The 13,532-nt window shown below is 42.8% G+C and overlaps 1 protein-coding gene across 4 annotated transcripts in view; it reads left to right on the top strand.

Annotated features, from left to right (window-relative positions):
- RAPGEF4 (Rap guanine nucleotide exchange factor 4) overlaps positions 1-13,532 on the top strand; it is a 220,775-nt gene that overhangs the window by 19,019 nt on the left and 188,224 nt on the right. For all 4 annotated transcript variants that reach the window (XM_077319703.1, XM_077319701.1, XM_077319700.1 and 1 more), the window contains exon 2: positions 9,241-9,383. Coding sequence is in view for 3 of the 4 variants with exons in the window: in XM_077319701.1 (XP_077175816.1) it covers positions 9,241-9,383 (143 nt within the window). In the remaining variant the exon portion in view is untranslated. The remainder of the gene's footprint in view (positions 1-9,240; positions 9,384-13,532) is intronic.

The raw sequence follows: 13,532 nt of genomic DNA, 5'->3' as shown, positions 1-13,532 counted from the left end.
GCCCAAGGTCACCCAGCTGGCTGCATGTGGAGGGGAGCGGGGAATCAAACCCACCTTGCCAGATTAGAAGCAGCTGTTCTGAACCGCTACACCACACTGGCAATAAAGAAAGTAATATATACATTGAGCAAGGCAATGGAGACTACCCAAAAATTCATGAGCTTCATAACCGTGATTCCCTTGGTGAAAAGGCCTCCTGCTCAAGCCGTGGGAAAACATTTTAATCTTCCAGCTCATTCCATTGCTGACCTAAGATTGGCAGGAGCCCACCTTAAGCAAAAGGATCCCCAGGACATGTGCTTGGGGTTTTTCCATTGCAACCTTAGCTGTGACCACTTGATGCATTAGTGAGCACACAGGTACAGCTCAGCTGCTTAAACTGCTTAACAACAGCCCTTCAAGGCTGACTTGGCCCAATTACATGCTGATTGCAATTCCAACAGCAACACCCCTCCCGCCTTCAGATTGGGATATCAGATATCAGAAACCTTTATTGGCATAACAAACCACAATCCAGAGAACAAATACCAAAGAAAACGTATACAAAGCTATGTTTCTGTATCAACAAACATTGGCTATTTATTTTCAGCATATTCCCAAGAGTAACTGTAATCCTGGCAAGTTTAGAAGGATCTTGTCCAGATAACATTGATTTTATAATGAGGGATTTGGAACTGCATTTGGAGTATAGATCTGCCAAATAGCAATGAATAGCAGCTTGTTGGGCCGAAAGAGCTGGGCAATCCAATCCAATATGGAATGTCTGGGACTTTGGTGAAACATTCCCCAAGTCACGTTAGAGGTGAAGGAATTTACTCCTGCTAGTAAGACGGCCCTCTTAGATATGTGGTAGTCCAGTGAAAATGGGTTTTGTATTTTGGAAAACTATCCCAGAACTGGGGGGAGCAAGTTTGACGTTTCAAGTTTCAATGTCCACCAGTCTTTGTGGAATTGACTTTAGTATGTCTTTTTCACTCAAACTCAAAAGCCAAACAATGTCTAGCTCAATCCTTTTCAGTTTGAGTAGAATTCTGTTGTACCAACTCAAGACATAAGAATTGCTTAATAGATCACTTAAAAGGCTGCTTGACTTGGCCGAGAAATGAATTCTCAGCCAATACTTAAAGGTCAGTAGCCATGCTTTAAGGCCAAATGTTGCTGACCAAGTTCAGCAAGAATGGTTCGGTTGGCAACACTTGAGGGTACCTCTGGTAGAGAGCTTAGAAACATGGAATGAAGAGACTCCAGTTCATGGTTAAAATCAGTGATCCAGACTGGGACTAGATTGGGATATAAGGATAAAAGGACTCACAGATCTCCATTCCATATATCTGACAAAGGGTCCTTTGACTCTCAAAAGCCTATACCCTGAAAATCTTTTTAATCTCTGTGCTACTAGACTTTAATGTGTAAATTGGTATGTTTCATGTCTTCTTGCCTCATTCCAGCCCTTAAGCCATGGCCCACTGAGACCAGATAAAGACCCTAATTGTGTAGTTGTGAACTGTACAGATGCCCACTTAACAACTCACTTTCAGATGGGTTGAATCATGCCCAGTATTTCTAAAAAAACGATCTATAAAATATGCATGGCTTTGCCTTAGAACAAACTGTATAAACACATTTCAAACAAGTGTTTTCTCATCCTTATAGGGATCCGTCCCAAATCCTATTTAAAGCACGCAAAACATGAAGTAGAACCAGGTATTAGTTTCACCGAATGAAATGCACTGAATCTCATAAATAAGAATTCAGGTTCACAAAAGCATTTAACATTTCTCCCTGCCAGATATTATTACACTAACTGAGCCTGCTGTATTGTAATAAGCTTCCGAGATTGCTTTAATGTCCTATTTAGGTAGCGATGATTAAATATTTCCTTGAAAGGTGCAGTTAAAGGGATTCATACAATCCATGAACAGCGAACTCCTTTCAGAATAATCCACGGGGGTCATAAAGATGGTTAAGCTAGTTCCATTTTTTAAAAGTTACTTTCCAAAGTAGTATTGACTTTCATTGGTGCGGCCATTTCAGAGATATTTATTTATTTCATTTTATTACATTTATATATATCGTCCTTGCGGATTACATTGTAACTTGTGGTGCAGTACAAGGAACGTCATCATTTGAACATATAACCCATAATAACTTTGAACATACAACTGAGAAACACAGAACCTCTAATGGTAGAGTATTTAACAATAAAACGTTCAGCGTTCAACATCACATTCAGTATTTAGCTGTAACACTCTGATTTCACAGTTCACTATCTGATGCTTCTTCACTGTGGCTTGGCACACCTATCTGCGAGATGATGGTGGGAGGGGTCTCTGGGTTCTGATAGGTGGGATTGCTTCATTGGCCTCGTCCAAAAGCTTGGTGGAAGAGCTCTGTTTTGTAGGCCCTGCGGAACTGCTTGCTTCTTCCAGACATCTGACTAGTCAGTCTGAGTGGCCGTCCATCATGAGCAAAAGCTGGGTGTCATCTGCATATTGGTGACATCCCAATTCGAACCTCCATGTCAGTTGGGCGAGAGGGCACTTGAAGATGTTAAATACAATTGGAGAGAGAACCGTTCCTTGTGGCGCCCCGCATGAGAGTTGCCCGTGATGAGACTGGCTTTCTCCAACTGCTACCCTCTGTCCATGACCCCAGAGAAAAGAGACCAGCCACTGAAGGGCCATCCCCTGTATTCCAGTATTGGTGAGGTGGTGAGGTAACAGCTCATAATCTACTGTGTTGAATGCTGTCTAGAGATTGAGTACCGTATATACTCGCATATAAACCAAGTTTTTCAGCCCGTTTTTTAAGCTGAAAAAGTCCCCCTCAGCTTATATGTGAGTCTAAAAAAAAGCAGCTGCCAGACAAGACAGGAGGGCAGGGGTAGGAGACAAGTATACTTAACTGAAGAAGCAGAGGCTGGAAGAAGTAGAGAGGCAGCAAGCCTGGGAGGGACAGTGGAAGGGAAGGGACTGAACAGTATCCACCTCCCTCCCTCCCTGCCTTAACGAGGTTAGCACAAGGCTAGCACAAGTTGCTGCTGCTGAAGTAAGCTCTGAAGCCTCTGTCTCAGAGGGAGAACAGAGAGCATAAGGAGGAAACACCCCTAGAGAAAGAAATGGAAAGTGGAGGGAACAGAACACCCGGCTAAGAAGAAGGGAAGGAGCACAGGATTGGATGTAAAAAGGCAAGAGGGGTCAGGGGGAAAGAGGGAGGAGGAGGGTGATAAGAAAAGGAAAAAAAAACATCCTGCCCAAAACTGGAGGGGGGGAGGGGAGGAAAGGAGAAAAAGCCACTATCCAAACACCACCCTCGGCTTATATGTGAGTCAATAAGTTTTCCAGCATTTTGTGGTGAAATTAGGTCCCTCAGCTTATATGCAGGTCAGCTTATATGCAAGTATATATGGTAATATTAACGCTCACCTGCCTCAGTCCAGCTGGCAGCGGAGGTAATCCATCAGGGCGACCATTGCTGTCTCAACCCCATGGCCAGGCCTGAAGTCCGACTGGGCTGGTTCTAGGACAGAAGCTTCTTCCAGGAATGCTGTGTTGCCCTGCAGCAGCTCTTTCCACCCTCTTCCCTAGGAATGCCAAATGGGAGACAGGGCAGTAGTTGGAGACCTCCTGCAGGTCCAAGGGTGGTTTCTTCAGCAGAGGCTGAACCACTGCCTCCTTCATTCTCTCTGAGAATTCTCTGGTTGAAAGGGAGAGGTTGATTATCTCCTGGAGGGGGGCTCCAATCCTCATGTCCGACCTTTTGATCAGCCATGAGGGGCAGGGGTCCAGGGGACAGGTGGTTGACCTCATGAACCCCTGGTTGAGAAAGCCTGGCCCATTCTGTGGAACATTTTGCTTCTGAAGCGCTTCTGTCAAAATACAAAGTTAGTATGTTAAAGGCAAATAACCTTGTATGTGAGTCATAGAAGTGTCTAACTCACTCAGTCAGATGTGCCCTCAAAACATCCTGTGTCAGTTCAATAATTCATGAGGAGCCCAGCAGACCTTCCTGCCACAACAGGACAGCTGTGTTGTTACACTGTCTGCTCTGTGATCAGCTCCTTCAGGCAAATGCATCCGTCTGCTGAAAGGCACTGCAGGCTCCGTCTCCTACTTGGATGCAATACACTAGTGCATTCTTTTGCATCATAAGACCAATCTGGGCTCTGCTTGAAATTAAAACCTGTTAACAAATTCGGATTGAGAGTCACTTTTGTGAAAATAAAAGGTTGAACTCACCATAGACACATGGTGACCACCAGATTTTTCATTGAAAAAGCAGGGGATCCATTAATGGTTCGATAACACACAATGGCCAACAAAATCTCCTGGATTTTGTTGTCCAGACAGCAACACAAGTTAGACTTTCATCTGGTTCTCTCTAGGCTAGCCTTTCTTATCTTTAATGTGGGACACATCTTCTGGTGCGCCTCTTCAAACAGATATAAATACAGACGTGATGTCCTTAGTCCTACCACTGGGAGTGTGTCAGAAGGAGCAGAAGAGACCAAGGGAGCTGAGGAGGCCGAGGTTGTGGCACCCCCTGGGGGCCCAGATAGTGCCTGCAACATCAGCAGGTAGTGCTTAGTTTTAATAGCATCATACCTGTTGTTGTGGGTCAGCTTGGACTCAGCAGTGTTGAAGAAGAAGGGGCCTGCATAACTGGACCAGAGAAGCAGAAGCCAACAAACAAGCATGCCAAGACTTACAGCTGAGAGCTTATACAGAATCACTCCCTCTCCCAGTTCTGACTCAGGAGATGAAAGCCAGTTGTCTGCTTCTAGCCCTTCAGGATCACCTGCGCCATTAGAAAGGTGAAGGTGCAGTCTTAGAGCAGAGCTGCAGGCTAAAAGGAGAAGTGCTAGCCTTATGGCTAGACGTCATGATGAGCTGTTGCAGGACTGGCATTTAACTATAAAACCTCTTGAGGAATGTTGTGGGGTGTGGATGCAATATAAGTTGTAAGCTGAAATCTCCCTGCTTGAAAACATTGACTTCCTGTACTGAAATACTTTGCATGTCTGACTCTGGAAACCCTGAACTTTGTATCTCGTCATCTCCTTTGGCTTTGGCTGTGTGAAAAACCAGAGAAGGACACTACAGTTTGATACTAGCATCTGAACAGGCTATTACATCTGTTCTTGTTCTCCAGTATTGCCCTTGGCAGCTAAATTCAGAGATGCAACTAGGAAAAAAGAAATATTTTGGTATTGTGCTTCTGCACGTTCCTTGTTAGACAGATGGCAGTTTGAGAACAGAACATTATGTAACATAAATAGCTGGCTCTAATTAATCGCACGGGGATAATGATATTATTCAAAAGGTATACAGGCAAACATTGATAAAACTTGAATTTCTGGTCTGTGGAGGAATAATTAAGTGGCGGTTTCTTGTTGAATGAACTATGAAGCAAACACTATTACTCCCCACAGCCACGCTGGTTCAACAATGAATGGAAAAGAGCTCCATTGGTCCAGAAACAATAATCTGTGGGTCTCGGGGTGTTGCATTAGGGCAGAAGCAGCACTCTGACACTTAACTAGGAATGGTGCACTTAGTATATGGCTCTTCAAGAACCATGGCAAATTGTGCAGTCAAAACAACGAGGCCCCTTCCTTCAGCCTGAATCGCTTCCTGTATCCTTGAGATGGCGATTCGGCAATTAACTGCTGCCTGAAATCTGGAGGTATGTCAACTGGAACTGTGCTTGGAAACTCCTTGAGCTCCCTTGTGCTGGCATAGAGCATTCTGCCATAAAAGAGTGCTGCTGAAAAATGCAACAAGACCCAAGCCCCGGAAGGACGGACCAGAATGAATGGGATGAAATTAATGCAAAAGAAATTCCATCTAAACATCCGGAAGAAGTTCCTGACAGTTAGAGCGGTTTCTCAGTGGAACAGTCTTCCTCGGGAGGTGGTGGGTTCTCCATTTTTGGAGATTTTTAAGCAGAGGCTAGATAGCCATCTGACGGAGAGGCTGATTCTGTGAAAGCTTAAGGGGGTGGCAGGTTACAGTGGATGAGCAATTGGGATGTGAGTGTCCTGCATAGTGCAGGGGGTTGGACTAGGTGACAAATGAGGTCCCTTCCAATTCTATGATTCTATGATTCTAAGATACCTAATCAATTGTGCTGTGTATTTAATAAGAATCTACTCATACATAGTGGCGTTCTGGAACTGAAGGACACAAGTGGCCTTGGCAATTAAAAAAAAAGGTTTGTCTGCTTTGGGTTTTCTCGAAGGCCCATTATGCATGGCCGCCAAAATGGTGATTTCGGGTCACATGGAAAATGCGGAGGGGGAAGATGCGACGCACACCAGTTATGCACGGGACGGGGTGCGACAGCGGCAAAACCTAGAGTAACCGATTATGCATGCGGCGATCCCGGCACCACTTCTGGTTGCGCCCTGGTCACCCGGAAGCTGCGCTTTCTTCCACATTTCGCTAACGCGGCTTTTTTGGCAGCATGCACCGAAGCTGCGGCCGGTTGCAGCCGGCTCCGTGCGTTATCGGTGATTTTAGTCGCCGCCATTCCACCCCGAATGTGCGTTATTCCCCCCGTGCATAATGGGTCGAAATGAAGCCAACCCGTAATGTAAGCAAGCATGCCTGGGTTATGTAGGTCACTTGCAAATGGTGTTTTGGCTTCAAATGTGAAGCAGCTCCTTCCCCATTTTGGTACATCATTGTGCTGCATTAATTATTGTTGCCAACTCTAGGATGGCAAATACCTGGAGATTTTGGGGGTGGAGCCTGAGGAGCAAGGGGTCAGGGGAGGGGCAGGACCTCTGTGGATCATAATGCCATATAGTCCACTCAGGGACACTGATCTCCGTCACCTGAGAGTTGTCTCTGAGAGCCACCTTGGTGTAGTGGTTAAAAGTGGTGGCTTCTTATCTGGCGAGCCGGGTTTGATTCCCTGCTCCCCCACATGCAGCCAGCTGGGTGACCTTGGGCTCACCACAGCACTGGTAAAGCTGTTCTGACCAGGCAGTGATATCAGGGCTCTCTCAGCCTCACCTACTGCACAGGGTGTCTGTTGTGGGGAGAGGAAAGGGAAGGCGACTGTAAGCCGCTTTGAGACTCCTTCGGGTAGAGAAAAGCGGCATATAAGAACCAACTCTTCTTCTACCTGGGATCACTTCTAATTCTGGGAGATCTCCAGATTCCACCTGTAGCTAGTGACCCTACACACTAATACACTTGCAAGCTGAGAACTTATTTTCATTAGTACTATAACAGAGTTTGAGTCCAATGGCCCCTTTAAGATGGTTTATTCAAGGCATAAGCTTTTGTGTGCAGCCACAGTGGCGGTGGTCTCTGGAGCTGCTCTGAGCCCAGATTGGCTCTGCCACAGTGGGCTTGAAGCAGTTTTTGATTTCTGCCATGGCAGGTGGGCCTGGACTGTTCTACAGGGCTCCACTACCACAACTGGACTCAGTGGCTTCTGGTTTCCACCCTGGCCAGGCCTGCCTGCAGCACTCAGCCTCTGCCACCTTCAGGGCCAGAACTGGAGCAGCTCCCAGGTTTCTAGTGGCACCTGGGCGCAACCGCACCTATGGCCAAACCTGCTGGCTCTGTTGTCACCACAGCTGGGCTTGATGGCAGCTCCTTGCTCAGACAATGCCTTATTTAATTTAATTTGGGGGCATTTCAATGCCTGAATTATTTTTTTTAAAAACCTTTTGGATTTTCCTTGGGTCTCCCACGTTTGCAGAAAAATGTGTTTCGGGGTCAGTGTGGCCTTGATCCATAGGTTTAGCTAGCTGCAGATGGGGGCCACATTTAGGAAACTGATATATAGAGCCTGTGTCACCTGCATACGGGAAGGTGGGTTTTGGCCCCTTTGTTAGGTTTGGTGGGTGAAAATCTGAATTTGTCAGAGCTTTGTACCATTGAATTACTCTAAAAGTTAAACAGCAGAGAAGGTAGAATACAGTCCAGAATACAGGACTTAGATCAGGAATTTATTCCCCTGTATCACATCATCTCCCTTTTGGTTTTGGCTGTGTGGAAAACACTACAGCTTGATACCAGGTCTTGAACAGGCTATCACACTTGTTCTTGGTTGAGAAAGCTGGGTGTAATGGTTTAGTAATGTTTCCTCTTTTCTGTAGTGTATAATGTAATGTAATGAGCCTCATAGGAGGCTGGTATATAAATATAAATAAATAAATACAACAAAAATATAAATAAAATTACTTCTAAAGGTTCTTTTATAGTATTTTTGTTGAGTCTATATCAGGTGCGGATAGGAGCCATTATTCTAGTAAATTGAATTATAATTAAGATTATCCAGGTGTTTGGAAATCATGTCCTGGGTCTTGATTTCCCAGAGTGCATTGTTTTTAGGCACGAAGAGAATGGGTAGTTGGAGACTAGTAAATGGTGCCTCCCTCTGGAATGTGTTGCTCAGAACAATTCCTTTGTGTAATTTAATGGTAAGGCTGGCTGTTCATTTAGGAGTTAGTTCTATGTCTGGGCCTACCAAGCTTTCCTAATTCATATGAGCCTTCGGGGAGGGCGGTATATAAATCTAAATAAATAAATAATAAATATTGCCCTTGGTGCAACTAGTATTGCCAAGAAAAAAAGCACTGCAGTTTGAGGATTAAAAAACACAATTCAGCCAAACACCAACACAAATACATAGAGATAAAGAGAAAAGTCTTCACCCACTGGTGAAAGAGGGTGATAGAGGGTAATATTCCATCATTTTGGTGCCTTGGTTGAAAAGGCTGCTTTTCAGGTTGCCATCCTAACCTCATGATCATGGGGCACCAAAAGCCAGGTCTCCAACAACGACTGCAGTAGTCAAGTAGATTTGTGAGTCTATATGAGCTTCATCAGGGGGAATTTACTTTCAGATTATTTTTCAGTTCGTGTTATGTATGGGAAGGAAATGAAAAAGAATTGGAAAGTGAATTCCTCCTAATGAAGCTTCATGCAAAAAGCATTGGGGTTATTAAAGATGTTTTCCCTTTTGCATTATTAAGGTTAAATTATAAAAAAAGATTAAAAGAGATAACAAATCATTAAAGATTTCCCCTTTTGCACCATTTGTTTCTTCTTCAAGATTTGTACATTTGATTTCTTTAAAAATTGATTTTAATCATAACCCTTCCATAGTCTTGGGGATAAGGTGAACCAAGCATTAAAAATAATATATATGGCACTTCTCTTTTCTTTATCTTTTTTTTTTGATAAACAGGTAATCTCTCTCTCTCTTCTGTTCTTGCAGGCCTTTGGAGCGTTCCAGCGAAGATGTAGACATTATTTTTACCCGACTGAAAGAAGTGAAAGCTTTCGAGAAATTTCATCCGAACCTTCTCCAGCAAATATGTCTCTGTGGCTATTACGAGAACTTGGAAAAGGGAATTACACGTAAGATGTCTTCTTTCATGGATGGGTGAGAGTCTATATGAGCAAACCAGGCTTCAGATTACAGTCTTCAGATTTTGAAAGTCTGTAGCCTTGAGCGTTCTTTTTTGAAGATGCATACACTGAGCAATAACGCTGCGGTTAGTTTAGCTTCAAAATGATCTGTCATGTGAGTCTTGTCTACTTAGTTCCACATACTGCTTCATTGTCCCTCTTTTTATTAGTAGGAAATCTCTCAGTCTTATGTAAAGAATATCCAACATTGGTTTGGACCTTGTGATTTGTCAGCAGAAGACGCTGGGAGCTACTGTGGTTCTCAGCTGTCACCCAGCAGCCATTTCCAGCCCTGGAAAAATTTATTCTGGTGGTTGCAGGACCCATGCGGAGCAATAAGCATGTGGGTTGGGAGACTGCAGTAGGGCGGGGAACAGGTTGTGCAATTGCTCCCTCCTCCTCAGAAGCAGTTTATACTAGTACCACGTGCTACGGGCCCTGTGGTTCCAGGGGCCCTGCACTGCTGTACGGTTAGGGGCCTTCAAACCATGATTCTTAGGGGGGCATTATAATAAGTGGCTTTCAGATAGCAAGAACAAAAAAATGGAGGTACACATGCTTTGTTAGTAATTGAGCATTAGTCATTGCTCATTGAGCGTGTGTTCAGACCACAAGTTGCAGAAGCGTGAAGGCCTCCTTAGATATTGGGGCATTGCACTTGTGCCTGTTGTGTTCTGGTAAGGCATCCTTTCTCAATCTTTTTACCCTGAAATGTTCTTCAGCCACTGAGAAACCCCAGAAGTGGCACAGTTGTGCAGAATATAGTTGGGAAGCATAGCTGTGTACACGCCTGCCTGGGGCCCCTTCTCTTCCTGCCCCTCCAGGCCCATCATTGGCCATTTTGGGAGGGGTGAGCAGGTCAACATGACCGTATATGGTTATATCACCAAATATGTTTAACAAATTAAAATAGTATATAAAATTAATTGACTCCCACCAATTTGAGAAACTCTTCTAGGGCCGTCAAGAAACCCCAGGGTTTCATGAAACCCTGGTTGAGAAAGCCTGTGCTAAGGCCTCGCAAATCCTTAAACTAGCTCTGATGCTACAGGTCCCACAAATCTTTTAACTGGAGCTGCTGCTCCTCCTTTTCAGTGGAACTCTGGAAATGGCAGAAGAAGGGTGTAATTTCAGGGCCTTTACCCCTCCTCCCAACTTGTGTGTCTGTTATGCCACATAGGCCCAGGAACCATGGGAATAAACTTTCTCAGAGTTGGAAGTGGCTGCTGCAAAGAGGTGAAAACTGGTGGGATCCTTGTGTGAATGAGATCCAACCCGGTAATTAGGACAGTGCTCAGCACCTTTGCACTGGGGTGTGGTAATTCATATGGAAGAGATTAGAGAAGCTGTTGGGATCTGAATGAGCTGGTACTTTAGCGAATCATCAGTCATGCTTGGTGTAGTGGTTAAGAACGGCGGCTTCTAATTTGATGAGTTGGGTTTGATTCCCCACTCCTCCACATGCAGCCAGCTGGGTGACCTTGGGCTCATCACAGCCCTGGTAGAGCTGTTTTGACTGAGCAGGAATATCAGGGCTCCCTCAGCCTCACAGGGTGTTTGTTGTGGGGAGAGGAAAGGGAAGGTGATTGTAAGCTGCCTGGAGACTCTTTCTGGTAGAGAAAGGTGGCATATAAGAACCAACTCTTCTCCTTCCCCTTCTCCTTCTTGTCATGAGACATGGGAAAATACGATGTCTGCCTCTGACATTCGCAATCTCTGACTTCACTGCCATATTTAAAGTACCTTTATTCCTGCCTATTGTGAACTTCTTGCTATTCTTTACCACTCTTAGAAAACAAGAGAAAATAAGACAGGGCTAGAAATATGGAACTATCTTATCAAGGCTGGATAGACCATAAATATCTGTTGAGCACATGGAAAGAGTCTGTTGTAGGTGAAGATTTTGTGTATATTCCTAGTTGCAACATGGAGAGCCGTCCTGTGTTTAACAGCCATGAGAACTGACGATACCCCCAGCATCTCCTTTTTTTTTTACATCTGTATTTTTATAAGAAATAGAATAAAAAATAGCATGATACATTAAGAAGATTAATGTCGAGATTAATTATTTCTTCATATTCTAAACGAATACACTTACCTACTATTTATTTGTATAGACTGTGTAGAAGTGCCATTACTCTTGAAATTCTTCTTTAGGTCAGCTGTTAATGTCAATTGAACATTATCAAAGGCTTTTTCTGCATCTAAGAACACAAATGCCGTGCATTCTTTCTGTTGAATCCATCATTATATTAATTAGTTGGTGTAATAAAGGTCTTACAATATGTATCATTTTTTGTTAATATTCTGCTGATCATCCATCCAGTCCAGATGTCTTGCCAGGTTTCATTGTGGCATCATTAAGTTCTTGAATTCATATTTTTGGTTTAAAATACGGCTATGTTCTTCACTAAATTTCTTTATGGGGATGTCCCTCAAATATCTCATCTCCATTTCTAAGTCACCTAGTTTATTATCTGAATAATACAAACTTTGAAAAAAGTTTACCAGACTGTCCTGGATATCCTTTTCAGAGTAATATTCTGAGCCCTTATAATTCAATCGTGAGATAGATTTGTTCAAAACGTTTTTTTTTTGCAATTTATAACAATCTCTCTGCCCAGTTTGTCTGCAAATTCAAAGTTCCTTTGTTTTATATAATTCATTTTTTTCTTTATCTCAGTTTCTATAATATCTCTCTTAAGTCTCATATCCTTAATTTGTTTCCAAATTTGTTAGCTTGTCATTTTTCATGATACTCTTCTCGTTGGCGTAATTGATCTTGTATCTCTTTTAACTGTTGTCTTTTATTTTTCTTTATCATGGTATTATAGCGGATTAATATTCCTCTCATATAGGCTTTACTAGCATCTCATATTGTAGAGATTTTCATATCAGGAGTTTAATTGATTTGGAAGAATTCTTGTAGATCGGTTTTATATTTTTCCAATCTCTATTTATCTTCAATAATATAATTATTATTTTCCATCTTATCTCCGCTTTGGTAGTTTAAATCTAACTCCAGCAGATTGTGATCTTCACATGTATTAGGTAATATTTCTATATTCACAATTGTTGGGAGTTCTAGATATCCAACATTAATTTAATCTTTGAATAAGAGCCATGTTGTTGTGTGTTTCTGCTGTTTCTGAGGGTTCAGCTGTCTCTAAACATCTACCATTGCCAGTTGTTGGTGGAAGTGTGTGGCCTTTGGTAGCTTCTTGTTTTTTAAATGATTTATCCCAATTTGGGTTGGGAACTGTACTAAAGTCTCCAGTCATGATTGACTCAGTTATTTTCAAATGTTTGTCATAGAACTTGTCTTTTGTATTGTTGCGTGCCTAAATATTTGTCAAAATTAAGTTATTTCCGTCTAGTAGCTGAATCTTAGGCGTCATAAATCGACCATCTGGGTCTCGTATCAGAACATCAGCCTTGAGACCTGGATTAAATAAGTATACTGCTACTTCGCTTTTTTTTACAGTGGCTGATGCAATATACATTTTCGCCAGCATTTTCGTTTCAAACACCTTTGCATGGTGTTGTTTAATGTGAGTTTCCTGTAGGCAAATAATATCAGCTTGAATCTTTTTCAGCTGATTAAAAAATTTCAATCTCTTATCTGATGCCTTTAGTCCATTAACATTTACCAAGAAGAACTTTAATTTCTCCATGGTTCTATCCTAATCCCGATGGACCCGGTTGCAAATGTTGAGATGGAAGTTGTTTTGGTGCTTGGGCTGATGTTTCCTGTGAGAATTGGTCTAAGTCCTGTGCTTGTTGAAGTGTTTTAATAATTCATCTTCCTGCACGTAATAAGACTTCGAGAGCAAAAGGTATCTTCCAAAAATATCTGATCTCTTTTTGTATAAGATTTTGGCATAAAAAGTGAAATTGGGCTTTTTTGCATAGAGTATCACATGGAAGAACTTGAAATATCTTAACTTCTTGTCCTTTAATTTTGAGTGGTACAGAATCTTTCACCAGCTTCCTGTCAAATTTTATCAGTATGTCTCTTGGTTGTTTCTTATGGACTGCAGCTTTAGAACAGATTCTATACTTCTCAATCTAGATATCATTGTCTGACAGGTACTCTTC

This window comes from Paroedura picta, chromosome 2 (genome assembly GCF_049243985.1).
Source record: "Paroedura picta isolate Pp20150507F chromosome 2, Ppicta_v3.0, whole genome shotgun sequence".
Lineage (NCBI taxonomy): Eukaryota > Metazoa > Chordata > Lepidosauria > Squamata > Gekkonidae > Paroedura > Paroedura picta.
This window is presented reverse-complemented; position numbering and strand designations above follow the sequence as displayed.